This window comes from Microcebus murinus, chromosome 2 (assembly GCF_040939455.1).
Source record: "Microcebus murinus isolate Inina chromosome 2, M.murinus_Inina_mat1.0, whole genome shotgun sequence".
In the NCBI taxonomy this organism is placed as follows: Eukaryota; Metazoa; Chordata; class Mammalia; order Primates; family Cheirogaleidae; genus Microcebus; species Microcebus murinus.
Window position 1 is genome coordinate 103055388 of NC_134105.1, and position 27789 is coordinate 103083176.

At 47.5% G+C, this 27789-nt stretch overlaps 1 protein-coding gene across 1 annotated transcript in view; it reads left to right on the top strand.

Moving 5' to 3' along the window:
- TDRD10 (tudor domain containing 10) overlaps positions 1–27789 on the top strand; it is a 41592-nt gene that overhangs the window by 12375 nt on the left and 1428 nt on the right. The window contains exons 4-10 of the mRNA XM_076010413.1: positions 6380–6450; positions 7104–7260; positions 22993–23035; positions 23352–23442; positions 24152–24299; positions 24563–24708; positions 24987–25141. Coding sequence (XP_075866528.1) covers positions 6380–6450; positions 7104–7260; positions 22993–23035; positions 23352–23442; positions 24152–24299; positions 24563–24708; positions 24987–25141 — 811 coding nt within the window. The remainder of the gene's footprint in view (positions 1–6379; positions 6451–7103; positions 7261–22992; positions 23036–23351; positions 23443–24151; positions 24300–24562; positions 24709–24986; positions 25142–27789) is intronic.

Sequence of the window (27789 nt, forward strand, 5' to 3'; positions counted from 1 at the left end):
CCTTGTTCACCTTCAGCCTAGTCTTTTTTTTTTTTTTTTTTTTTTTTTTGACACAGAGTCTTATTCTGTTGCCCAGGCTAGAGTGCCGTGGTATCAGCCTAGCTCACAGCAACCTCAAACTCCTGGGCTTAAGCAATCCTCCTGCCTCAGCCTCCCAGGTAGCTGGGACTACAGCCATGTGTCACCATGCCCAGCTAACTTTTTCTATATATTTTTAGTTGGCCAATTAATTTGTTTCTATTTTTAGTAGAGATGGGGGTCTCGCTCTTGCTCAGGCTGGTTTTGAACTCCTGACCTTGAGTGATCTGCCCGCCTCTGCCTCCCAGAGTGCTAGGATTACAGGTGTGAGCCACCGCGCCTGGCCCTCAGCCTAGTCTTAACACCGCAGCTGCCGTGACCCTTGAGAGTGGGAAGCAGATCGTGGCATCCCCCATGCAGGAGCTCGCAATGGCTTCCCCGCCCTCTCCCTTGCTCGCTCCACTGTGGCCTCCCTGGCCTGCATGTGGCCTGGCATCTGCTGCTCCCTCTGCTTACCCTGCTCTGCCCCAGGGGTCGCCTTCCCCAAGGGCCCTCCCTTGGCTGTTCTCCCTAGATTGCAGCCCCCACTCTTCCTGTCACCTCCTGCTTTCTAGTCTCCTTCAGGCTCACTGCCATCGAACTCACCATGCACACGACTTGATCTCTCTTCCCCAAAGAAGACGTGCCGGGGAGGGGAGGGGTTTTTGTCTACTCTGCTGCACCTAAAACATTTTCTAGCACAGAGTGGGCACTTGGTATTGGTTGCATGAAAAAATGACAGGAAGTGAGGACAGGGAGTATAGGTGACTTTCTCAAAGACTTTAATAATAAAGGAGAAATAGACAAAAGAAAAAAAAATAAAACAATAACAACAAAAAGATAATAAAGGAGAGGCTGGGCGCGGTGGCTCATGCCTATAATCCTAGCACTCTGGGAGGCCAAGGCAGGCGGATTGCTCGAGATCAGGAGTTCGAAACCAGCCTGAGCAAGAGCGAGACCCCGTCTCTACTATAAATAGAAAGAAATTAATTGGCCAACTAATATATATAGAAAAAATTAGCCAGGCATGGTGGCTCATGCCTGTAGTCCCAGCTACTCGGGAGGCTGAGGCAGGAGGATTGCTTGAGCTCAGGAGTTTGAGGTTGCTGTGAGCTAGGCTGATGCCACGGCACTCACTGTAGCCTGGGCAACAAAGTGAGACTCTGTCTCAAAAAAAAAAAAAAAAAAGATAATAAAGGAGAGTAGGAAAATGTGGTGGTAGCAGGAGGGGGCGTGGGGTTGAAGGTATTGTGTGTGCGTGAGTGTGAAGATGGTAAATGTTAGAGCTCGTTTGTATGCTCATGCAGAGGAGGGAAACGGGTACAGGAGCGGCCTTGCGGAGGTGAGAGGAGGAATCCCGCCAAGAACAGGGTTCATGGACAGGGATGAGTACAGACGGGGGGACAGTGTGGATGTTCCCTTTTGGTTGCTGCTTTCTTCTTGGCAAAATAAGAATCGGGGTTATCAACTGAATGGAAAGAGGGCGTGGAAGGTTTGTGCAGTAGTTCTGTCTGGGAGAGTTGGGGGGTGGAAGATGAGGAACAGGTAGCGGGAGTACAGTAAAGTATGTGACAGGGAGTGACTGCAGTGATCTAAGTAAGGCGTCTAAGTGAGGAGGATGGCAAGGACATTGCGGGTTGGAGTGGGGCAGGATGGGCGGTAGAAAAGGAGCAGGCCGGGGGCAGTGACTCACACCTGTAATCCCTACACTTCGGGGGTCTGAGGCAGGAGGATCCCTTTATGCCAGGAGTTTGAGACCAGCCTGGGCCACATAGCGAGGCACCTGTCTCTACAAAAGAATAAAAAATTAGCTGGGCGTGGTGGCGTGCACCTGTAGTTCCAGCTACTTAGGGGGCTGAGGTGGGAGGATCGCTTGAGCCCAGGAGTTCGAAGTTGCAGTGAGCTACGATGGTGCCACTGCACTCCAGCCTGGGTGACAGAACTAGACCTTGTCTCTACAAAAATAATAAAATTAAAAAATAAAAAGTTCAAAGAAAGAAAAGAAAAAAGACAAGGGACAAAGGCAGGGTTTGCAGGAGGGTGGAAGGGCAGCAGGGCCTGAAGGGTCACGGTACTGGAGAGTGGAGCTGGAGAACCGGATATAACAGGAAAGGTGGCAGAGGGCGGAGAGGGCGGGGCTTGGTGCGGCTGCTGGGCGTAGGTGTGGCCCTAGGAAGCAGAAAGCTGAGGTGATGGGCAGGTAGGTGTTGGCACCTTCTGCTCGCTGTCTGTGTGTCTCTGTGTGTGTCTGTGGCTTGCTTTTATCCATCCTACTTATTTCTAAAGATCTATCCATGTTGCACGTGTAGCTCTAGTTAGTGATTTCGGCTGTTGTATCGTACTGTTGTGTGACTCTACCACAGTGTGCCTGCCAGTAGGCATTCTGATGCTTAGGTTGTACCATATGCAATTGCTGGTATTGGACCATTTTTAATCTGCAAAAACATCAGTTTCACATGGTTCAAGATAATGTGTTCCCAGTTTTTGCTCCCTCAGGCAGCTTCAGTGAACTGGCTCGTATGTGTGTCCATGTGCACACGTGTGAAGGTGTCTCTGGGCCCTGTACTTAGGTGCTTGACCCCAGAGCCACACGGCGCACACAGCTTGACTGGGAAGGGGACTGACTTGCACTCCCACCAGTAGCACAAGGGTTCCTTTATCAGTAACGCTTGGCATTGTCCAGATGTTAAATCGCTGCCAGTCTGATGGGCGTGACATTATTTAGCACATAGGTGGCGAACCACAGCAACCTCCTACCCGTCTGGCACAAAGTCCACATATGCTCGTGCCATAATTAATAGTGGGCTTCAGATCCCTTGGACCAGCGGTCCCCAACCTTTCTGGCACCAGGAACCGGTTATTTATTTATTTCAGCTTATTATGGGGGTACAAATGTTAAGGTTACGTATATTGCCCATGCCCCCTCTCCCTTGAGTCAGAGCTTCAAGCGTGACCATCCCCCAAACGTTGCACATCTCACTCATCATGTTTGTATATACCCTCCTCCCCCCAGGAACCGGTTTTAAGGAAGACAGTTTTACACAGACTGGGGATGCAGGGACGTTGGGTGCGGAGCTCAGGGTGACGCGTGGCCCGTTGCCTAACAGGCCACAGACCAGTAATGGGCCTTGGCCTGGGCTGGGGGCCGCAGCCTTGAATGATGTGGCTGGTGATGACTGACCGAAAGGGATGTGTTGTTAAGTGAAATAGGTTATGAAGCAGAAGGTATAGTGTGATCCCATGATCTTTATAGCAGATGTGCAGCATCCGTGTTTGGGTGGTAGGACTGTGGACAATATTCCTATTTGCTTACCTATGTTTCTAAAATATTTCTACAATAAACATTTAATGTTTTGTACTTTAAAAAAATTCTAATGTCGTTTGCATGATTTAAAATGATGTAAAAGAGTCTCTATGGGGCATGAAGCAATTTTAGCTTAAAGTACCAAGCCTCCTGTCAAATCTCTAATTGTTCAAAAAATTTAAATAAACAAGTTAAACTATTAAGGGGCAGAAAAAACTTTCAAAATTAGGGCACGCCTTCAGATTTTAGAAATTTCTTTTTTTTTTTAAATTTATTATTTATTTATTTAGACAAAGAATCTCACTCTGTTGCCTGGGCTAGAGTGCCGTGGCATCAGCCTAGCTCACAGCAACCTCAAACTCCTGGGCTTGAGCAATATCCTTCTGCCTCAGCCTCCCGAGTAGCTGGGACTACAGGCATGCGCCACCATGCCCGGCTAATTTTTTCTATATATTTTTAGTTGGCCTATTAATTTCTTTCTGTTTTTAGTATAGACAGGGTCTCGCTCTTGCTCAGACTGGTTTCGAACGCCTGACCTCGAGCAATCCGCCTGTCTCGGCCTCCCAGAGTGCTAGGATTACAGGCGTGAGCCACCGCGCCTGACCAGATTTTAGAAATTTCTAATGAAAGCTATCAACTCTAACAGCATCTGCTGATGGGGCACCCTTGCCGGTAACACTAGTTGAAATTTCAGGGATAAAAGGATGTTGGCACAGTTGTTTTTTTTTTTTTATATTTGTGTGTGTGTGTTCAGGAGAGGAATAGGGATTCTTTTCTCACTGTCAAACATGTTTTTCTGAAAAACTCATGTTTTCTGAATCTGCTTGATAAGCACAGAACAATAATTGTCCACCTTGGCTATATATTCAAATCATCTGGGGAACTTTTAAAAAACATAGATCCTTTAGTCCCATCCCCAGCAATTCTGATATTGTTCCGCTGCGGTGGGCTGGGCATTGCTTTGGTAGTTTAAAAGAAAACTGAAGTAACTCCCCAGCTGAATCTTGTCTGTAGTCAGAATTGAGAACCATTGCTATGGAACAAGGGTTGGCAAACTTTTTCTGTAAAGGGTCATATGGTAAATATTTTATGCTTCGAAGGCCATAAGCCTCAGTTACTCGTACTCAGCTGTGCTGTTGTAGCATGAAAGCTGTCACAGACAGTATAGAAATGAATGTGCACACCTGTGTTTCAATAAAACTTTATCTACAAAAAAAGGTGGTGGACTGGATTTGGCCCAAGGGTGTGGTTTTCTGATACCTGCTATAGAAGATACCATAATAAATAGTTTTTATTTTATTTTAATAGCAGTAAAACCTGAGAAGAAACCAGTGGTTTGCATACTATAATGGAAAGAATGTAGGATTTGAAGGTAGAAGCTCTGAGTTCAAATCCTAACTCTAAATTGGCTGTGCAATCTTAGGGAAGTCACTTAACCTCTCTGATCCTTATTTTATCCATCTGTGCAATGGAGGACAACAGTAATGCATACTTTACAGGGGGGTTATAAAGACCAGATGGAATAAGTCATATGAAAGTGCCTCATAAACTGGAAATGCTAAGCACATATTGCTTGTTCTCACAAATTGCTTGTTGCTCAGCATCTTGTGGATTCATGTGTAATAAACATTAAATATTTAAAAGTAAAGCAAATTAGAAAATTTGAATTTAAATGTAATATAAACATGAAGACTGAGAAAAAATGAGTTATACATAATGCATTTTTATTTTCCTAAGCCAACAAAGTGACTTTGGAAGATGGTATAAATATACATTTTTCCAAGATAGAGTTTTCTGGGGAAAAATTAGTTTTCACCACGGTTGTGAAATTTTACAACCGGAACGTGCTGGTGGGGAAGCCAAGGAGGGAGGAAGTGTGGAGGGGTGCAGGTAGGAGTTGAAAGAGCAGAGGCCTGAAGAGAAGCCATGGCAGTGGGCAGTGGGCGCACATCTTTGACCTGCAAGAAGGCAGGGCGTGGTGGCTCACGCCTGTAATCCTAGCTCTCTGGGAGGCCGAAGTGGGAGGATCGCTCAAGATCAGGAGTTCGAAACCAGCCTGAGCAAGAGCGAGACCCCCATCTCTACTAAAAATAGAAAGAAAATTAATTGGCCAACTAAAATATATATAAAAAATTAGCCGGGCATGGGGGCACATGCCTGTAGTCCCAGCTACTCGGGAGGCTGAGGCAGAAGGATTGCTTGAGCCCAGGAGTTTGAGGTTGCTGTGAGCTAGGCTGATGCCCGGGCACTCTAGCCCAGGCAACAAAGTGAGACTCCGTCTCAAAAAAAAACAACAAAAGGCATTTGCAGCAGGGCAGGCTCAGGAGCCCAACTGCAGTCAGGAGGGAGTGGGCGGGGAGGAAATGGAGGCATTAGGCGGAGACGGCTCTTTCTACAAGTTTGGCAGAAAAGGGAAAAAATAGGGTGTAGCTCAAAAGGGCATCAGGGTGGCGTAGATGTTATCTCAGAGCAGGGGAGGGTGGTGCATGTGTGGAGATGGGGGACTCATGCCAGTGGAGTGGGTTGGGAGGAGCGGGGACCAGAGAGGGGAGGGAGGCAGCCTGAGGGCAGACCAGGAGAGGAGCTGGGAAGAGGGAGGGGAGCCAGATCTGGAGCAGTGGAGGCTGGGTGAGTTTGCCAAGAGGTGGGGAGAGGGCACTTGCAAAGCTCCAGAAGTCACTTCCTCCAGGGAGCCTGCCTTGACCTCCGCCTGTCCCTCCAAATCTGGGTTAAATGTGCTCCCGTAGCCACTGTACTTCCTATGATGAAATGGGCTGTTTACTTGGTTGCCTTGTCTCCATCCCCCGTTGACTGCTGGGCTTCACTGAAGACAGGGCTGCTGTCTTGTCTGTCTCTGTATTTGCAGCACTTAGCATAAAACCTGGCCCGGGCAGCACATGATAGATTCTCATTGGGTATGTGTTAAACGGAGTACAAATTAGCTGGTTGGGCATCTAAAACCTTGAGAACTGGATGTGAGTTATGTCTTCTGGTCTCTTTATCTTTTAAACCCTGCAGGAGGAAATTCTGTGCCTCCTAAAGGACTTCAACCCTCTCCATGTGCACAAAATCCAGAATGGCTGCAAATGGTAATGACTGTTCTTCCTTTGTTTGCTTTGGGAAGCACCTCCTTTCCTCCCTGTCCATTTCGCTGATGCGCTGCCTTCGCAGACTGGCCCAGCAACTCCCAAACCCACACCCACAGCGACTTGGCAAGGAGACATTTGGGAAACCCCCTTTCCATATTTAACCTTCTGACTTGGCAGCTGATGATGTCTTGTCAATACAACCACGCTGGTTTGGACTTCTAGAGACCTGGGTTTATTTTTAGTTATGTCCTCGCTGTGTTTTCTGACTTGAGGTAAGTTACTGTGCCACCCTCAGGTCTAATTGTACCTGAAAACTGGACCTATTCATACTTTCCCTTTCTTATTTTCAAAGCAGTATCAGTGCTTTGAGCTCTTGGGGGCAGTAGAATTAAAGAAACTCACGAATATTCGGTGCATAGTAATAGAGTCAGCTCATTTCTTCTGGCCCCCAGAGGCCCACAACAGTCTCTCGCATTGCGGGGGCCCAGTCCTGAATCCGGATGTATTTTCGGCTTGTTTGTGCATTTGGAATGGCTCTTCTGTCGCTGCAGAGGGAAAGGAGACTGCTCCCCCACGGGGCCCTCTGTCCCACCTTGGGCTCTGGGCTTCCCTTGCGATGCGCTCAGAGCCGCCTCTCTCTCTTTCCTCGGCAGCTTCGCCTTCGTAGACCTGGGCTCCGCGCAGGACGTGGCACTTGCGATCCAGGAATTAAATGGCAAGCCCTTCCACAAGCGAAAATTGTTCGTGAATACAAACAAGAGGCCCCCCAAGAGGATCTCTGACATGGCCAAGGGGCCCGAGGAGCTGCCGGTACGTCCTCGGGCCTCTCCGTGCTCTGGCCGCTTCCGTTCCACTCTTCAGGGCTTGGCAGACTTCGCTTCTGGTTCTGTCGCCCTCCTTCGGTCCAGCTTACTATGGAAAACGTGGGGCTCTGGCGAAGTTAGAGAATGCCGTGACCTTTAGCAGAAGCAAGGTCAGGTACAGAAAACTTGGAATTTGTAGATAACGGGGACTGTGTTCTTGGCAAGGACAAAAAGAGTCATTAGGCAATTCAGGCAGGGCTTTTTCAACCTAGGATATTGAAATTCAGGTTTTTACTTGTTTAATGTAGCAAACATTAATGGGGTGTCTGATGTTTGTGCAGCCTGTTCTGGCTGCTTGTGTGAAGTATCAGGACAAAGGTGAATAAAATTTGGTTCCTCCTGGCAGGAAGACAAACATTGCCAAATATGGGGGGGCAGTTAATGGCAGAGGCGGTGCATGTCAGAGAAGGAAAAGCCCCCAACTCACCCCCAGGGGCGTCCCTCAGAAGAGTGGGCCGTTCTCAGCATGCAGAAGTGAACCAGGAGAAGGATCTCATTTCAGAGCCCGCAGTGTTAGGGACCTACTGGCTGTACATACAAGGACATGTGAAAAGCAGTGGCTTAAACAAGTCAACTATTTGGTTTTCTTTCCTATAGAGGCAGTCGGGAGGTTGGGAGTCCAGCATTAGAATGGGGACTCCATGATGTTTTCAGGGTTCCAGGCAGGAAGCAGGGGAGAGGCAAAGGGCAAAAGAGACTGTGTTCTCTTAAAAGATGCATGTTCAGAAGCCCTGACCACAGTTCTGCTTATGTTTCCTTGGGTAGCACTACAACTCATGGCCTATGTACAAAGAGCTGGGACCTGTAGTTCTTTTGTTGATTGATTTATTTTCTGAGACAAGGTCTCATTCTGTTACCCAGGCTGCAGTGCAGTGGTGCCATTATAACTCACTGCCATCTCCAGCTCCCAGGCTCAAGCAATCCTCCTGGCTCAGGTGGGACTACAGGTGTGGACCACCACAGCCGGCTAATTTTTAAATGTTTTGTAGAGATGGGGTCTCATACGTTGCCCAGGCTGATCTCGAACTCCTGGCCTCAAGTGATCCTCCTGCCTCAGCCTTCCAAAGTGTTGGGATTACAGGTGTGAGCAGCCACACCTGGCCTGAGATGTAGCTCTTAAGAATAGGGACATTGTTGCCAAACTGTGGTTCTGTCAGCAGGGAGGAAGGAGAGGGTGCATGTAGGCAGGCAGGTAACAAGGTCAGTCCCAAAGCAGGAGAAGTTGCAAATGGGAGCTGAAAGAGATTGGAATTACCACAAGATTGTCAGAGGTGGCTCCCCTTGCTAGTTCCCAACTATTTATCTTTCTTTCTAAACCCTAGCAGCTCTTTGGAAGGTTAGGCTGTGAGAGTATACTACTTCCTGAATCTACTGTGCTATGTCATGCCCTTCACTGAAAAGGTCAGCTTCTGGTTCATTACCTTTCCCCCATCATCATGCAAGTGTAGCTCCCATGTGGGTGAGCCTTATAAGAGTCTAGAGACGAGACTCTAGCCACTTGCTTCCCGGTTGTTGTATCTTGGATGGTCTTTTCTTCCCCTTGGTCACAGTTTCTCATTCCCCTAGCAGTATTTCAGACCTTGCCATTGCTAATCACTGAGTATCTCCAAAATAGCCATTTCAAGCATCCCACTGTACACCTCCCATCTTTGCAGCTCTCTTACTCTGGAAGAGTGGTTCTCAAAACTTGCCCAAGCATCAGAATCAACTGAAGAGCTTGTCAAAACAGCTTGCTGAGCTCCATCCCCCAGAGATTCTGACTCAGTACATGTAGGATGGGGCCGGAAACCAGGTGGTGATGGTTCTCCTGGTGCTGGGACCACATTTTGAGTAGGAAGGCTCTGCAGCCCCCAGCCACCCCTTGATATATTGGCACACAAGGGTCCCCTAAATCCACTGACCCCACTATTTCTTCATTATTCAACTCTCTTTGTTCTCTCACTTCCCTCCTTAGTTTAGATTCCATAGTCTGTAAGTACCTTAGTCCAAACACTCTTAAATCCCTTACTGTTTTCTCACTGGGTCATATCTTGGAAGCCCCCAATCCTGTTGAACCCAGCCCTCTGCCTGTTCTGAATGTGTCCTCTGAGCTGCTGAAGGCATCACACAACCTTGCTAACTGGTCTCAGTGTACGTGGGTGGTCACAGGCTTCCCCATCTTCTAAATTGGCCTGTCTTGAAATTCCCTAACCTTTGCTGCTGCTATGTCTAGTCTGCTCTTAAGCCCATTTAATGAATTTTTCATTTTAGGTAGTATATTTTTCAACTTCCATTTGGGTCTTTTTTCCCATTTCTCTGCCAAAATCTTCCATTTTTTTCACCGATTTTGTCTCTTTTAGATTCTTTAATATGTTTATGGTCATTATTATCATTTTCTGCAAATTTCAACATCTGGGTCATTTGTGGATCTGCTTTTGTTGACATTTACTCCCTTGATTATGGGTAGAATTTTCAAAATCCTTTAGAAATATAGTAATTTTTTATTGTATGTTGGACATTGTGGGTATTATATTGTAGATACATTATGATGTTATCCTCTAAATAGTGTTGGATTTTTTTTTCTAGCAAAAATTAAATGACTAGCACATCTTTTCATTCTCTTAAGGGTTTTTCCATTGCTGTCGTTTAGGATTGGTATGCTTCCATGTAAGCCTTATTCTCGGGCAAAATCATTTTTCCTAAGGCTTGGCCTTTGTAGTGTCTCAAGTGAGTGCTTACCGAGGTCTCTCCCAGTACTGTGAGACCTCGGTCCGTATCTGTGTTCTTCTCTCGGTTCCCTTTCCCTGACCCTCACAGCAGCTGTTCTCCTTCAGGATTCCTAGAACCTGCCCTGCACATAGACAGCTTGGGATTCAGCCAAGGACCTGAGGTGAACTCCTAGATTTCTGGGACTTCTTTGTGGCTCCTTCCTCTCTGGTACTCTGTCCCACAAATTTCTGCCACCTAAACTCTTACCTGTTTTTGCTGCCCAGAGAGACTGCCACTTTCTGTTGGAGCTCTCTTTCCTTTTGCTGTGGTTTGGGAAGATGCCCCCAGGGAAAAGGCTAGAGTGAATGTGGAGCTCACCTGCTTTCCTTGTCTCAGGCACGTTGCCATCTGCCATCCACTGTCATTAGTCCTGTGCTGGAAACAATTTGTTCATATACTTTGCCCAGTTTGAGAGTTGTTTGGGGTAGGAGAGTTAAACTGTGTCATGACAGAATCAGAAACGGAAAGAGTGTCAGAGTGAATGTGGTTCTGGTCAGGCGTGGTGGCTCACACCTGTAATCCCAGTGCTTGGGGAGGCTAAGGTAGGAGGATTGTGTGAGGCCAGGAGCTTGAGACCAGTCTAGGCAACATAGCAAGACCCATCTCTAAAAAAAAAAAATTTAAATTAGCTGGTTGTGGTGGTGTGCCTGTGTAGTCCCAGCTACTTGGGAGGCTGAGGCAGGAGGATCACTTGAGCCCAGGAGTTTGAGGTTGCAGTGAGCTGTTACTCGGCCACTGTATTTGGGCCTGGGTGACAGAGTGAAACCCACTCTGGGTGACAGAATGAAATCTCTTAAAAAAAAAATTCTTAGTAGTGAGGAACAGAAGGTTATCCTTAACCTACAAAAACCTACAGAAAACAATATTGTAATGGAGAAACCTTATAAAGATTCTTTTAAAAAATAGAAACAATAGGACTGCAAATTAGTGCAACCTCTGTGGAAAAGAATTTGGATATACCTCAAAGAGCTAAAAATAGAAATACCATTCCATCCAGAAATAGCAGTATTAGGTATCTACCCAAAAGAACAAAAGGCATTCTATAATAACGATATCTGCACCTGAATGTTTATGGCAGGACAATTCACTATTGCAGGGATGTGGAAACAACCCAAGTGCCTGTCAATTCATGAGTGGATTACTAAAATTTGGTACATGTATACAATGGAATACTACTCAATAATAAATGACAGTGATCTAGCACCTCTTATATTTTCCTGGCTAAAGCTTGAGCCAGTTATCTGAAGTGAGATATCACAAGATCAGAAGAATGGGCTCCACATGTGTTTGCCATCAAATTGGCACCGACTGATCAACACTATGGTGCTCACACAGTAGTAATATTCTCCAGGGATTAGCAGGTTGGGGGTGGGTAGACTCACAGCTAAACGACACGTTGAGCATTTTAGAGGGGAAGGGCATGCCTCTAACCCTCACTTAGGTGAGGCAGACATAAAATGTAACCAAAATGTTTGTACCCTCATCATATCCTGAAATAAAAAAAAATAAATAAGAACAAGATAAGGATGCCCACCATCACTGCTCTGTTCTACATATATTGGAGGTTCTAGAAAACTAAAGCATAAATTTTGGGAAGGGAGAAAGAAAATTGCCATTTTTACAAATGATGTTTCTTTACATAGAACAACAGAAATAATTATTAATACAAATGATTAGAAATTACAGTTTAACAAGGTAGCTGGATATGTAAGATCAGGTATACCAAAATCAATTATGTTTCTATTTGCCGTTAATAAGCAACAAAATAATTTTTTTTTTTTTGTTTTTTGTTTTTTTTGAGACAGAGTCTCACTTTGTTGCCCAGGCTAGAGTGAGTGCCGTGGCGTCAGCCTGGCTCACAGCAACCTCAATCTCCTGGGCTCAGCGATCCTACTGCCTCAGCCTCCCGAGTAGCTGGGACTACAGGCATGCGCCACCATGCCCGGCTAATTTTTTGTATATATATTTTTAGTTGGTCAATTAATTTATTTCTATTTTTGGTAGAGACGGGGTCTCGCTCAGGCTGGTTTCGAACTCCTGACCTTGAGCAATCCGCCCGCCTCGGCCTCCCAAAGTGCTAGGATTACAGGCGTGAGCCACCACGCCCGGCCAACAAAATAATTTTAAAAATGTACCATTTACCAGAGCAAATAAAAAGAAAATACGGGCCAGGCGCAGTGGCTCATGCCTGTAATCCTAGCACTCTGGGAGGCCGAGGTGGGTGGATCGCTCAAGGTCAGGAGTTTGAGACCAGCCTGAGCAAGAGCAAGACCCCATCTCTACTAAAAATAGAAAGAAATTAATTGGCCAACTAAAAATATATAGAAAAAATTAGCTGGGCATGGTGGTGCATGCCTGTAGTCCCAGCTGCTCAGGAGGCTGAGGCAGGAGGATTGCTTGAGCCCAGGAGTTTGAGGTTGCTGTGAGCTAGGCTGACACCAAGGCACTCTAGCCTGGGCAACAGAGTGAGACTCTTTCTCAAAGAAAAGAAGAAAATACAGTATCTAGGAACAAATCCAACAAAAGGTAAGCATTGCTTATATGGCAAAATAATTTAACTTCATTGAATGTCTTTAAGGAGACCTGAAATCAGTAGAAAAGGTGCTGTGTTCATGGATAGGAAGATGCAATGAGTTATGGGCTTTTCTCTTAAAATTGATCTATTGATTGAGGACAAGTCCAATCAGAATCCCCACAGGTTTTCTGAGGAACAAGATAGGCTAATACTAAATAAAGTTTATATGGAAGACCAAAAAAAGCCTAAGAATATTTAAAACACTTCTTTCTGAAAAGGGAGATGAGAGGCCTCGTCCTACTATAAGACATTGTAGTACCGTCATCCCTCAATATTTGTAGGGAATAGATTCCAGGACATAAAATATCACAGATACCATAATCCACAGTGATCAAGTTCCTTATATAAAATGGCACAGTATTTGCATGTAATCCATGTACATCCTCCTGGATACTTTAAATAAGCAGTCCCCAACCTTTTAGCACCAGGGACCAGTTTCATGGAAGACAATTCTTTACATAGAACCAGCAGCAGGGGTGGAGGGGATGGTTTCGGGATGATTCAAGCTCATTACATTTATCATGTACTTTATTTCTATTATTACTACATTGTAATATATAATGAAGTAATTATACAGCTCACCATGATGCAGAATCAGAGCCCTGAGCTTGTTTTCCTGTGCAACTAGATGGTCCCATGGGGTGATGGGAGACAGTGACTGATCTGACAGGAGGTGGAGCTCAGGTGGTGATGCAAGCCATGGGGAGTGGCTGTAAATACAGATGAAGCTTCACTCGCTTGCCTGCCCTCACTTCCTGCTGTGTGGCCCGGTTCCTAACAGGCCACGGGCTGGTACCTTTCTGCATCCTGGGGGTTGGGGGCCACAGCTTTAAATCATCTCTAGATTACTTATAATGCCTAATACAGTGTGAATGCTGTCTAAATAGTTGTTATACTCTATTGTTGTTTGTATTTTTCACTGTTGTATTGTTATTATTTTTTTTATCTTTTTTTCCTTGCATATTTTTAATCCGTAGTTGGTTGACTCTAAAGATGTGGAGCCTACAGATACAGAGGGCCAACTGTATTGGCCTAGGGGTAGACAGTTTGACCAGTAAAATGGAATAGAGAACTCAAAAAGAAGCTCAAGCATATGCAGAAACTACTCATTATTCAGGTAGAGTGGTAGATCTCTGGGGAAAGATGGACAGTTTGTTTAGTTGAATGGGGACAATTGCTTATTCATGTAGAAAAATATGAAATTATACCCCTGCTTTATCTCATGCACAAAAATAAATTCTAGATGGATGATAGACTTGAATGTGAAAGGCAAAACTTAAAAACTTTTAGACATAGGAGAATATCTTTATGATTTCAGAGTATGATGAGATTTGTTAAGGCATAAAGTCAACTGAAAAAGAAAAGGTTTTTCTTTTTCTTTCAACTTCTTTGAAAGTTAATATAAAAGAAGATAAATTCAAGCCAAGGACTGAAAGAAGATATCTATAATAATTTAACAATGGATCAGGAAAGGGGGTTAGCAAACCTTGGCCAGCAGTTCAAATCTGGCCCACTGTGCACTTTTATACTGCTGTCAAGCTAAGAATGCTTTTGTTAAAATTAAATTTTTATTTTGAGATAATGGTAGATTCACATAATATTCTAAGAACAATCCAGAGATCTGTGTACTCTTTTCCAGTTTCCGCCAATGGTAGCATCTTATGAAACAATGTCCCAACCCAGATATTGACATTGTTACAGTCAAGATACACAGTGTCCTATTTTTTGCTTTCTGTTTGTTCTATGTTTTGTTTCTCTGTTTCCCTGAGGCGTACTTGAACATTATTTTGAATTTCATTTTTATTTATCTGTAGTGTTAAGTATATCTCTTTGCATATCTTTAAAAGTTGCACTATCTGTTACATTATATTTCCATAACTTATCCTAGTCTACTAATGTTGACTTTACTGGCTGAGTAAAGAGTGGGAATCTTAACATCTCTACATCCCTTTACCCTTCCTGTTTTATAATGCAGTTGCAGTTGAAATTAAATATTCCCTCTGTGTACATTTAGAACCAGAGTGTTAAAATTTTTGCTTCAACTCTCAAACATAATTTAGAAAACTGAAGAGAAAGAAAACATGTTGTATTTGTTCATATTTTTTCTTACTTTTCTGATGTTCCAAGGTTCCTTCTTTTATCTTTTCCTTTCTGTTTAGAGAACTTCCCTTGGCCATTCTTTTAGGGGAGGTCTGCTGGTAACACATTATTAGTTTTCCTTCATCTGAGAATGTTTGAATTTCCCCTTCATTCTGAAAGAATATTTTTACTAGATACACAGTTCTTTTAACACTGGAAAAATATTGTGCCACTTCCTTCTGGCATCCATGGTTTCTGATGAAAAATCCGCTGTCAGTTACATTGTTTTTCCTCTTAAAGGTAAGGTGGTGTTTTTCTTTGATTGCTTTCAAAAATTTTTTTTCTTGGTTCTTAGTTTTCAGAAGTTTAATTAGGATGTGTCTTGTCATGGATTTCTTTGTGTTTATGCTGTTCTGCATTCACTTGCCTTTTTGCACCTGTAGATTTTTTTCAGTCTACTTTCTTTTGGTTTAGATTGTGCAATTTGTATTGTTCTACCTTCCGGTCACCGGCTCTTTCCTCTAGCCCTTCCATTCTCTTGTAGAATTTATCTACTGAGCGTTTTATTATATTTTTCAGTTTAAAATTTCCATTTTTAAACATCTCCTATTTCTTTGCCGAGCGTTTCTATTTTTTCATTCGTTTTCAGGGTGCTTGTGATTGCTCAATGGAAGCATTTTGTCGTGGCTGCTTTAAAATGTTTGTCAGATAATTCCACCGTCTGTATCCTCTTGGTGTTGGCGGGTATTGATTGTCTTTTTCCATCGAGTTTGCAATTTTCCTGGTTCTTGGTATGGTGAGTGAGTTTCACTGGAAACCTGGACATTTTCGTCTTAGATTATGAGACTCTGGATCTTATTTAAACCTTAGGAGGTTTTTAGCTAGCTTTCTCTGACACTGCTCCAATAGGGAAGGAGAGTGCTGCCCAGTTACTGCCAGGTGAGGATAGAAATTCGCTTCCCCACTCAGCCTCCTAAGGTAGTGGGGGCTCCTTGTTACTGCTAATTCCAGTTTGTGGTCTCCATGGACATCCTGGTGCAGGTGGCTCTGTTGCCACTAGGGAGATTCCTGACTCCCCACTAGACCTCCTCTGACACCACCCCAGAAGGGAGAGGGTGGGGGTCTTATTTCTGCTCGTGGGTGTGGAAGTCCAGGCTTCCCAATGGTCTCTACTGACACCCAAGCGGGATGGTGGTGGGGATGGGGCTAGTGTCATTTCTGGCTGGGAGGATGAAATTCCTAGCTGCCTACTTGGCCTTCTGTGGCACCATTGGGGTGGGGGTGTTGGGCTGACTCATCCCAGCCCCGGGAGGGTACAGGTCTCGGCTCCCTACTCTGTCATTGCTGGGGTGTGTGGAGGTGGGCTCACTTGTTTTTGGTGTTTAGCTGGAGCAGAGGAGTTGTCTAAGTTTTCTGTCTTGCTAGCCTGCCCGTTTTCTGGTGCTTTGGCTGGAGAGAGTAGGCTTTTTTTCTTCTTCTTCTTCTTCTTCTTCTTCTTTTTTTTTTTTTTTTCTGTGCCTGTGGGTGTTTATGGGTTGCTGGCCTCTTTAGTTCTAAGTCTGGGATCTATAAGGCAAAAGGAAAACCCAGAGAACTTACCACCATGTTGTACGTTGGATCCTGGGGTCTCTAGCCAGCCTGCCTCCTTCTCTCCACCTCTCAGTCATACATTTATTTTATATATAATGTCCAGGGCTTTGAGTTGTACTTAGCAGAAGGAATAGGAAAAAGTATTTCTGTTTCATCTGCCCAGAGTAGAAGTTCTAAGAATGGTTTTTATATTTTTAAATGGTTGGGGAAAAAAAAAAAACCAAAAGAAGATTTCATGACACATGAAAATTATATGAAATTCAAATTTCAGTGTCCACAAAGCTTTGTTAACAAATAAACAGCCTCAGCCATTTGTTTAAAGATCACCTGTGGCCCCTTCTGCACTGTAGCAGCAGAGGGGACTGGTTGTGACAGAGATTGCATGGCCCCCAAACCTAAAATAGTTCCTACCTGGCCCTTTGCAGAAGAGGTTTGCCAATTCCTAGATTCAGATCTAGAATATGTTTTTTAAAAAACAAAAATACAAAACACAGCAAAAACTCCTGGAAATCGGTGAAAGAAGGAAACCACCTGATAGAAAAATGGGATAGAGGCCGGGCGTGGTGGCTGACACCTGTCAGTCATCCTAGCACTCTGGGAGGCCGAGGAGGGCGGATCATTTGAGCTCAGGAGTTCGAGACCAGCCTGAGCAAGAACGAGACCCCGTCTCTACTATAAATAGTAGAAAGAAATTAGCCAAAACAACTAAAAATAGAAAAAATTAGCCAGGCATGGTGGCACATGCCTATAGTCCCAGCTACCAGGGAGGCTGAGGCAGGAGAATCATTTGAGCCCAGGAGTTTGAGGTTGCTGTGAGCTAGGCTGACACTATGACACTCTAGCCTGGGCAACAGAGTGAGACTCTGTCTTAAAAAAAAAAAAAAAAAAAAGGGATAGAGCTAGGAATAGGCATTTTGCAGGTAAGGATGAGTAAAGGACAGGAGGGCCACATCCTCAGCCTGGGACCTTTCCCATTGCTTACCAAGGAGGGGCTGTTTCTGACAACACTGAGGCACTTGAGGTTTTCCATAATCTCCTTCCAATCAAGGCAGACACCTCTGAAGCTACTGCTTTTCACAGCTTTTCTCATCCTGGTAGAACTATCAGCACAAGAAGGTGGGAGTGGGAAAGCCCCAGACGTGATGTGCACTGTTTTTGCACAAGTGTTAGTAGTTGTTTTTTCGGTTTTTGTCTTTTTTTTTTTTAAATAGATGTTCTCAATTTTTTTGTATGCCTTTGGTCAATTTTCAGAGCCCTGAAATGGTTGCTTTTGACAATTTTGTCAAGGTTTATTATTGCCTTTTGGAGAGAGGATTTGTTGATTGACATTTCTGTGGTAAAACAAATGTAAAGAAAAGAAAGATAAAATTAGAAAATCAGCTTAGGTTGTACCACATACACTTCCAGGAAGAGTTCAGGTCAACGTGGGGGAGAAACTATCAAATGATATAACAAAATCTCCCATGGGTGAAGGATGTGAGTTTCAGATTGAAAGCAATCCGTAGTGTGCAGGATAACGAATGGGGAGATAAAAACCTACACTAAGGCACATAATAGAAATTTTTCAGAGCACTGGGGATAAAACTTTGGGAAGAGAAGCCACATTGAAGAATATGGTATCAGGTGGTGTTAATGAATTCTTTAGGAAAATAACATCTAACCCCAATCAAATCAATCGAGAATAAGGGTAGAATAAAGCCTTGTTCAGAAGTGTAGGGTCTCAAAAAAATATGTGCCTCATGTACTTGTTCTCAGAAAGCTATTAAGGAATGTGCTCCCATAAAATGAAGCAATAGCCAAAAAAAGAAGGGATCTGGGATCCAACCAGGAGAGGGACAAGAGATTTCTCAGATTGACTAAGGGAGGTCCCGGAATCCTCCCGGTGCAGCAGCCCAGGACAGAGCAGGACGGTGTGAGACTCCAAGGTGATGCTGGCAGAAAGAAAAATGGAAAATTGAGAGAAGAGGTGTTAACAAAGAGCCTTGTTGGAGGTTGTGGGAAAGCTTAGCAGTGATTCAGAAAATCCAAGTGAATGGAAAGGTTGTGTAAGAGTAAAAATAGTGGCCGGGCGCGGTGGCTCACGCCTGTAATCCTAGCACTTTGGGAGGCCGAGGCGGGCGGATTGCTCGAGGTCAGGAGTTCGAAACCAGCCTGAGCGAGACCCTGTCTCTACCAAAAATAGAAATAAATTAATTGACCAACTAAAAATATATATACAAAAAATTAGCCGGGGATGGTGGCGCATGCCTGTAGTCCCAGCTACTCGGGAGGCTGAGGCAGTAGGATCGCTGAGCCCCGGAGATTGAGGTTGCTGTGAGCCAGGCTGACGCCACGGCACTCACTCTAGCCTGGGCAACAAAGTGAGACTCTGTCTCAAACAAAAAAAAATAAAAAAAAAAAATAAAAAAAAAAAAAGAGTAAAAATAGTAACCTATACCTGGATTCAGCAGATACTGGATTCAGCATCTGCGTTGTCACTTAGTAATGAGAGCACTGGATGGTTGAGCAGGGAACTCATGGCCGGATGTCACCAATTTACAGGTTTCAGAAAATCAGCTTTATAGAAGTATTAAGTATAGTTACTGAAGTATAATTTACTTAAGATGAACCCATTTCAGGACTACGGTTTGATGAATTTTGACACGTGTGTGCAGCCATATAACCACTGTCACAGTCAAGATACAGAACATTTCAGTCCCCTGAAGATTCTCCCGGGCCCCTTCCCTGTCAGTCGGTCGTCCCTCCTGCATGGCCGGCAATCATGGCCTGTGTTTCCCACTTCAGATGCGATCTGTCGTTTCTGGCATTTCCCGTGGTCATGTTGTGTGTGCTTTGTGTCGGCTGCTTTCACTCCCCGAGGGCTGCTGTGACTCGGTCCGTGTGCTTGCACCATCAGCAGTTCTTTTTGTCATTGCTGAGTGATGTTCTGTTGTATGGGTGTGCCACCATCTATTCGTCCTTTCACCTAGATTTAACTTTTAAAGGGACCCTCTAGCACTGACCCCAGGAGGCCGGAGTGGAAGCAGGAAGACCCATCTCAGGTGGTCCAGGTAAGAGATGAGCACGTCTCGTCACACCAGCCCCAGTGCCACTCCCCAGACTCGCAGTGCCCGCCTTAGGGCCTCTGCACCTGCCTTCTCAGCGCAAAAGCCCTTGTCCCAGAGGCCTCCCTGCACTCCCGTCTCCCTTCAGCTGCCACCTCCTCAGAAGGACTTTCCCTGAGACAGCACCCTCCCCCGCCTCGTGTTTCTTCATCGCTGCCATCCCGTGTTCTTTGTGTGCGTGTCGAGTGTTTGCTGCCCCCACCAGCCTGTGAGCGTCGTGGTGGCCGTGTCTGGAATGCAGGCATTTTATGAGTAGTATTTGTGGGGCGGCTGTATGCGGGCTCCCTGGGAACAGGGTCTGCGTCTTTCCTCTTTGTCATTTTGTGCCTGGCTATAGAAGTGCAAGACGTATCACCTGGATGATTAAAGGATGAGAGGGAAGCAGGCGAGGGAGGCTGCAGGTGGAGAAGCTTCTCCCCGGAGCAGCCCAGCGTCTCCTGGTGTGTGCAGGGGACAGAGTGGATCGTCCCTGCCCCGGGCCTCTGGCCACTGACATTTGCCTGCCTCGGTTCTTCTCTCCCGCGGCTCCCTCTCGCCGCAGCACGGCTCGGGAGCAGGCGCAGCTCCCCGAACACTTGCCCAGCTGGTAGAAACGTCCCAGAACAAAGTGAGGGGATAATTAACAGCTGTCCATTGATCTGGGCACGAGGGTAACTGCGCTCGTAGCTACAATACGGCTTAATTAAAACCTGCCGCTTTGGCAGCTCTTGCGGCGCTGCCTTGATCTCCGCAGCTTCCGTGTGGCCACTTTCGTATTACAGGCGCGTCCTGCAGTCCCAGGTTTGTTGGCAGGTGATGTGCCTGCTGTGGTTGTTGGGTGGTAATTATGTAGATTTTCCTCTGGAACTTAGTTTCACAGAGTGTCAAAATGGACTTGTTATATTTATCTCTTAAATCATTAGGGAATAATAATTAGACCAAAAGTGGTTTAAAATGTTTCTGTATTAATAATTATTTCTAGCTGGAAACCACTGATGATAATGGGTTTGCGGGATTGGTATTTGGAATCTCCCTGTCTTGGGAGATTCTAAATAAGAAGGCACCTTCCGTGCCTGGCTGGAGGGCAGCTTGGGCACCGTTTGCTCTCCTGTAGGCAGAGACAGGAGAAGCAGGAGGATGGGATGTCGCACCGCGATTATCCTTCAGTGAGACTCGCTCTCTGATTGTTTTACTGTGAGAACTCATTTAATGACAGCAGAAGGTGCTGCTAACGATTCCTTCTGCAGATGTGAGCCCCAAGTAACTCACCCAAAGCCGAGCGGCCAGGCAGTTCTGCAACCCAGACTGGAGCCCAGACAGTCTGACTCCAGGGCCCACAGTTTCAGTGCTTTGCCGTACCGATTCTAGTTTGTAAGTCCTACTGCATGTCACGTCCTCAACAGATGCTGGCCCGGCCTAAGTCCTCACATCCGGGCAGGCGCTGTTCGTGGTGTAGAAGAGGAAACCAAGGCTATTTACTCAGGTCATTTCTTGTTTCATTCATTCATTCAACATGAGAGCTTGACCTGTACCGGGCATTTTCTAGGCCCCGGTGTTACCTCAGCGATCAGGGCAGTTGTCAGAGGACTCGTGGGATTCTTGTTCTTGTGATGCTTGTATTCCAGAGGTAGGAGACATGCAATCAACAAGAAAATTCCAGACAGTAAGAATCAGAGAATTAGAACAGGGTGACGTGCTGAGGAGCAGGGGGTCATTCCTTTCGATGGTTCTTAGGGAGGCCCCTTGTGTGGGGAAGTGACATCTCAGCTGGGATCTGAGTGAGGAAGAAGCTCAGAGGAAGGACAGTCCAGGCTGAGGGAGGCCTGCAGGTGGTGCCCCAAGCCGGGAGCCAATGGGGCAGCGGGTAGGGAGGAGGCCAGTGGGAAGGAGCTCAGGTTGAGGCCTTGCTCAGCCAAGGTGGAGACTTTGAGTTTTATGTGTAAGCACAGTGGGGAGATGTTGGAAGATTTTAATCAGGGATGTGATGTGATCTGATTTTCGTTTGTAAAAGATCACATTGTCTGTTGGCGACTGGATTGTGGCGCTGTTGCTGTCACCTGGTGAGAGACGGCGTTCGCCAGAGTGGTGGGTAAGGAGAGCAAGGAGGGGTGCGTGGACCGGGAATGTGTTGGAGGAGAGGCGGCGTGGCTTGCTGATGAGTTTTATGTAGGGATCCAGGGAGAGGTGAGTTTGGCTGGCACCACTCTGCAGGTAGTGATGCGGTCACCCAAGGGGAGGAAGCTGGGCCGAGCAGTGAGGGAGGGTCTGTTCAGACTCGCTGGGTTTGCGTGCTCCAGCCCCCCAATAGGTGGACGTCTCCGCGTTTGAGCGGAAATCCAGAGTGATTAGGGCTGGAGATCCAGCTTTGAGAATCTGTGGTACGTTGTTGGTACCTAAGAGCATGGAACTGGAGATGGCCTTGGAGAGAATGCAGATGGCTCGAGGACCAAGTCCTGGGACATGCCAGTGTTTACTGGTTGAGCTAAGAAGGACCGGCCAGGGAAGGAGAAGGAAAACCAGATGGTGTGGGGTCAGGGAGACCAAGAGAAAGAAGTGTTTCTGGAAAGAGGGAGTGGAAGGAATACTGTAAGTCAATTCAGAACAGGGAAGTGACTGTTGGATTCAGCCACATGAGGGTCATTGCTGACCCCGTGCAGAGCCGTCTCAGGGAAGCCCGAGAGGAGATAGACGCAGGTGTGGAAGTAAACAGCACTCAGGGCCCTTCCAGTGGAAGGAGCAGAGAAGTGTAGTAGTCAGCGGGGTGTGGGGTCAGCAGGGTCTTGCCACAGGGGTAACAGGGCATGTTTATTTGTGGTGGGAAGGGTCCTCAAGGGAGGGGTGTGCCTGCAGGGGTGACGTCCTCGCCGAGGTGAGGCGGTGCAGGCCCCATGTCAGAGCGGGAGCAGGTCCTCGAGGCCACGGTAGCAGGACGGGGCAGAGAGGGCGGATGCCAGGGCAGGGGGCGTTTGCGGTTGGGTGGTGAGCGGAGGAAGGACCCGTGGCTTCCGGTTTGCCCCATGACGCAGAGACAAGTTCATCAGGTGGGGTTTGAGTGGGGACGGTGGTTTCTGTGACAAGAGGAGAGGGCGTGAAGTAGCCCTTTGTAGAGAAGGAGAGTAGACTCACTAGGGGCTCGCGGTGGAACTGTGTGTTCTCTGGTGGCAGCTGGGTGCAGAAGTGGACAGGGGCAGATATTGGCTTTAACCAGGGTTGGGATTTCCAGGTGAAGGGCGTGGGGAGACCAGCGTGGGTAGCGGTGCAGGGCTGAAGGGAGTGGCAGGGTGCCAGCCCCATCTCTACCCACCCTGCTTCCAGTGTGACAACTGTCCCTTTGTCCCCCCCCCCAAAGAAGTCTTCCGGGCAGCTCCTTCTGTGGCGGTGACTGGTGACAGAGCACTCCTGGCCGCAGCCTCGCCGCCTCCCTCCCCTGCTCCTGAGCCTTCTCTTTGGGCTGGCTCAGGAAAGCAGGTGGCTGTCTCAAAAGTCCCATAAAGTCTGTGTCAGAACAGGGGCTGTCTCCAAATCTACTTGGAGTAATTCAACATCTAAATCAATAAAATAAATACTACCAGGCCTGAGTGACGCCTTTTCCTTTTCTCCCTAGGTTTCACAGCAGGCTTCTGGGGAAGGAATTGCCCAAACCGCTGGTGAGACCCCCCGCTGCCCTGCTCCCAGGCCCCTGGCCTGCGTCTGCTGCCGGCCCTGGGCACCGGCTCTTCTGCAGCCCCTCTCGGCCTTGTCCCCCGTGGGCCCGTGTTGTAGGAAGTATCCCTGTTCCCTGTTGTTCCTCTAGGGTGCTTTCTTAATTAAAGAATACCATGCAGCCCCCCCTCCCTCCAGAGTTGGATCTGGAAGCTGAGAAGGGGAAGGGCGCGAGGAGGGCAGGGCCAAGGCCTCATGGGATGGACGCACCGTCTTCTGGGGGAGCTCTGGCACTCCGGGACTCGATCTTCTGCTTTCTAGCATGTGCACAGCTCACCCCCAAGGCTTCTGTTGACCCCTGCAAGACAGAGAAGCCGAGTGCAGCCTCCTTTGCAGTTCCCATGGAAATGAGGTGAGAGACGGCAACTACGAACATTCTGTCCCCAGAGGGTGGGGCGGTGGGGGGAGAAGGTTTTCAGGAACTCCTGCGTCAGACCCGGGCTCTAGGCTGTGGCCCACACTGACTTATAAAACCGGTTTCCATTTCTATACAGTGAAGGCCCGTGACTGTGCCCTGGGCTCGTAGTGCCCGCCCTCCCCCTGCTTTGCTTTCCCTGTGGGCACCACTCTCACTGTCAGGGATGCCAGAATAATCCGTTTGACTTGAAATGCTGTAGGGCCTGTGGCCTTGTTTTTGTTTTTGGAAGCAGCAGGTTGGCCTTGCTAATAACCACGCGTGGCTCAGGCAGGTGATAGGGTTAGTGGAGCGGCAGGGCGACGTTAGGAATGTGTGCACCCTCGGGCAGGCGCTGCTTTGGGGTTGGAGGCGTAGCCTGCATTGTGGACTGTCCACACTTGCACCAGATAGAGGCTCAGAATCCACTGGCGGGGGAGTTTGCCCGTCTCTCTACAGTTTCCTGATGTGCTTTTCCCCTCCGCTGCTTCCCCTTCCTTTGCAGGGCACTGATTACTTGGGCACTTGTCTTGCCCCTTCCCCGGGGGTGGGGCACAGCCCTCCTGCTTAGGCAAAGCTTGTCCCACAGCCAGCTCAGCATCCGCAGGACCTTGTTGGTCCAGCTCGCGCCTCCTCCACCTCCTCACTCCCCTTGCTCTCCCCGCAGAGGCTCCTTCCTGGTGCTGCTGCTGCGGGAATGCTTCCAAGACCTGAGCTGGCTGGCCCTCATGCACAGCATCCACGGGGAGGTGGGACTGCTGGTGACCAGCATCGTCCCGCAGACCCCGTTTTTCTGGGCCATGCACATCACTGAGGTATAGGTTGGTGGCCCCTCGGGCTTCTGTGCCTTCTCGTGGGGCCTTCCTGGGGCAATCGTGGTGATGGGGTCAGTCAGTGGTAGAGATCCAGAGTGACCTCAGTCTGAGCCCTGCCTGGCTTCAGCCTCCTGCTCAACCCCACCTCGCAGCTTTGTTGCTTTGGGGCAGATTGGTGGAGCTAACGTAACGGGTGACATCTGCAGGTACAGATGTGGGGCGCAGCGCAGGCGGTGAGGCCGTGGCGTCTGTGCAACCCACAGACTCTGCACCAGAACATGCAGGCGCTGTTCAGCTCCCTGGCAGAGGCGGAGGAGCAGCAGCCTTACCTGGACGAGTCCGCTGTGCAGCGCGGAGCCCGCTGTCTGGCAGAGTACCACCTGGGCGCGTACGGCCGCGCCTGGAACAGGTGTGTGCCCAGGCAGGGTCGGAGGGTATGGGAAGAGCTGCGTCCTCCCTTCCTCGCTTCTCCCTCCTTTGGGATCTGGTTTCTTTCCTGCTGTTGCTTCTCTCAGCACCTTCTCTATTTATCATCATCTCCCCACCCAAGGAGGGGAGGAGCAAAGCAGACTGGACTCGCTGTCCCCCTGTCTCCCAGCCTCCACCCTCAGACCCTCGTGTTGAAGACTGCTGTGCTCAGCACTGATGGAACAACCCTCCTCCCTCTCCCTCCTTCCCTCTGGCCAGGTGCTGGGTGCTGGACAGAGTGAACACCTGGGCTGTGGTCATGTTCATTGATTTTGGCCAGTCGGCCACCATTCCTGTGCAGTCTCTGCGCAGCCTGGACAGCGACGACTTCTGGACCATACCACCCCTGACTCAGCCGTTCATGCTAGAGAAAGGTGAGATGTCTTCCGTCCTCTCCCCGAGGATTTCAGGGACAGGAGTTGCCTTTGCCTTTTTCTGGGACCTCAGCAGGCAGTGGCGTGGTAGGCAGCAGGGCCCGGGGTACCCTTCAGCCTCTGTTCTTTCCATCTAACCCCAGATTTCAGCATCTGCCCTTGGCAGAGCTGCCTCCTTAGCACTGGTTTTCACACCTGGGCTCTGGAGCCCCAAGATCCCTAGAGGGACCTCAGGTGCTGCCCAGGGGCCAAGTTCTCTGGGTGGGGAGAGGGGAGGACAGGCCTTCTGCTCCTGCTTCTGCCAGGGCCACTCAGCTTCATCTGTTTTATGGACTTTGAGTTTTGCTTAAGATTTCACTGGGAAAAGACTCTGCTGTGGAAGACTACCGTGTTTCCCTAAAAATAAGACAGGGTCTTATATTTACTTTTCCTTAAGAAGACACCCTAGGGCTTATTTTCAAGGGATGTGTTATTTTTTTTTAAGTACGGTACAACAATCTACATTTATAGATCTACATCAAATATAGTTAAGTTGTCGTCTTCTAGAACATTATCATGACTCTCCAAACCCCGAATTCCATCCTCAATTTCTTACAGCTCTATTTCCTTTAGAACCATTGGCCCCAGTCTCTCATGTTGAGCAATAGAGCTCTTATGGGGCAGATGAGAAGGGCTGCTCGTCTTCTTTACCGCTCCACGATGAAATGCATGGGTTGTGCAGATGTGCTGCATAGCCATGCTCATCACTAGGTCTTATTTTCAGGGTAGGGCTTATATTACACAAATGCTTAGAAATCCTGCTAGGGCTTATTTTATGGGTAGGTCTTATTTTCAGGGAAACACGGTAGCATTTGAAAGTCAATGACAGGCTGGGCGTGGTGGCTCACTTCTGAGGCAGGAGGATTGCTCAAGGTCAGGAGTTTGAAACCAGCCTGAGCAAGAGCGAGACCCCATCTCTACTATAAATAGAAATTAATTGGCCAACTAAAAATATATAGAAAAAATTAGCCAGGCATGATGGCACATGCCTGTAGTCCCAGCTACTTGGGAGGCTGAGGCAGAAGGATTGCTTGAGCCCAGGAGTTTGAGGTTGCTAGGCTAATGCCACAGCATTCTAGCCTGGGCAACAGAGTAAGACTCTGTCTCAAAAAAAAAAAAAAAAAAAAGAAAGAAAGAAAAAGAAGATTTCACTGGGAAGGGATTCTGCTGTGGAAGAAGACTAGCATTTGAAAGTCAATGACAGGCCGGGCACGGTGGCTCACACCTGTAATCCTAGTACTCTGGGAGGCCCAGGCAGGCGGATAGCTCAAGGTCAAGAGTTTGAAACCGGCCTGAGCAAGAGTGAGACCCCTAGTAAAAATAGAAAGAAATTATTTGGATAACTAAAAATATATAGAAAAAATTAGCCAGGCATGGTGGTGCATGCCTGTAGTCCCAGCTACTCGGGAGGCTGAGGCAGGAGGATCGCTTGAGCCCAGGAGTTTGAGGTTGCTGTGAGCTAGGCTGATGGCACTCTAGCCCAGGCAATAGAGTGAGACACTGTCTCAAAAAAAAGTCAATGTCAGATGCTAGAGTACTAGACTTGGGATCTTCTCCTGCTATACTGTTCCTTTAGCTCTAGACACCTGTGAAAGCCTGTTTCCATATTCTGGAAATGGACCTTCTCAGGGTCAAGGTTAGGTGAAATGTCAAAGGATGAAGGAATACTTTGGGGGATCAGGAGGAGAAGAGGCGGTGGACACACCCACGCACACACAAAGAGGGAAAAGTATCTCCAGGGCTTCCTGGGAGGTTGGCGGGGCTTGTGCCCAGTGGGCAGGTAGCACCACCCAGAGGTCATCTTGGGTCATTGCATGAAGAGGGCCCCAGCTGCCCAGCAAGGGTAGGAACTTCAGGTGGCCCGTAGAAGAGGAGCCCAGCCTGTCAAAAGAGCCAGAGTACCAACCCAGATGTGGCCTGCTGGCAGGGGTGTGCTCCCCTCTCCTGTGGACTTGGAGACAGTACTGAGAAAGACAGGTGTATCATTTTCTCTTTTATGGATAAGGAAAATAAAGCTCAGAAAAGTGAAAGGACCTTCCTTACATTTCATAGCAAGAAAATGGCATAGCCCAGGGATAGAACCTGGGTCTGACTTCTGATAGCCAATTTCATGCATACAGACAGCTCCAGGGTGTGGGGAGGGTGGGATGGTGGGAGTTGAGTAAGGGATGATCTCTTGGAGAAAGGGTTTTTTTTGTTTTGTTTTGTTTTTAATTTTTTTTTGGGGGGGGGGTGACAGAGTCTCACTTTGTTGCCCAGGCTAGAGTGAGTGCTGTGGTGTAAGCCTAGCTCACAGCAACCTCAAACTGCTGGGCTCAAGCGATCTTCCTGCCTTAGCCTCCCAAGTAGCTGGGACTACAGGCATGCGCCACCATCCCCGGCTAATTTTTTTTTTTTTTTTTTTTTTTTTGAGACAGAGTCTCACTTTGTTGTCCAGGCTAGAGTGAGTGCCGTGGCGTCAGCCTAGCTCACAGCAACCTCAAACTCCTGGGCTCAAGCGATCCTCCTGCCTCAGCCTCCCGAGTAGCTGGGACTACAGGCATGCGCCACCATGCCCGGCTAATTTTTTATATATATATCAGTTGGCCAATTAATTTCTTTCTATTTAT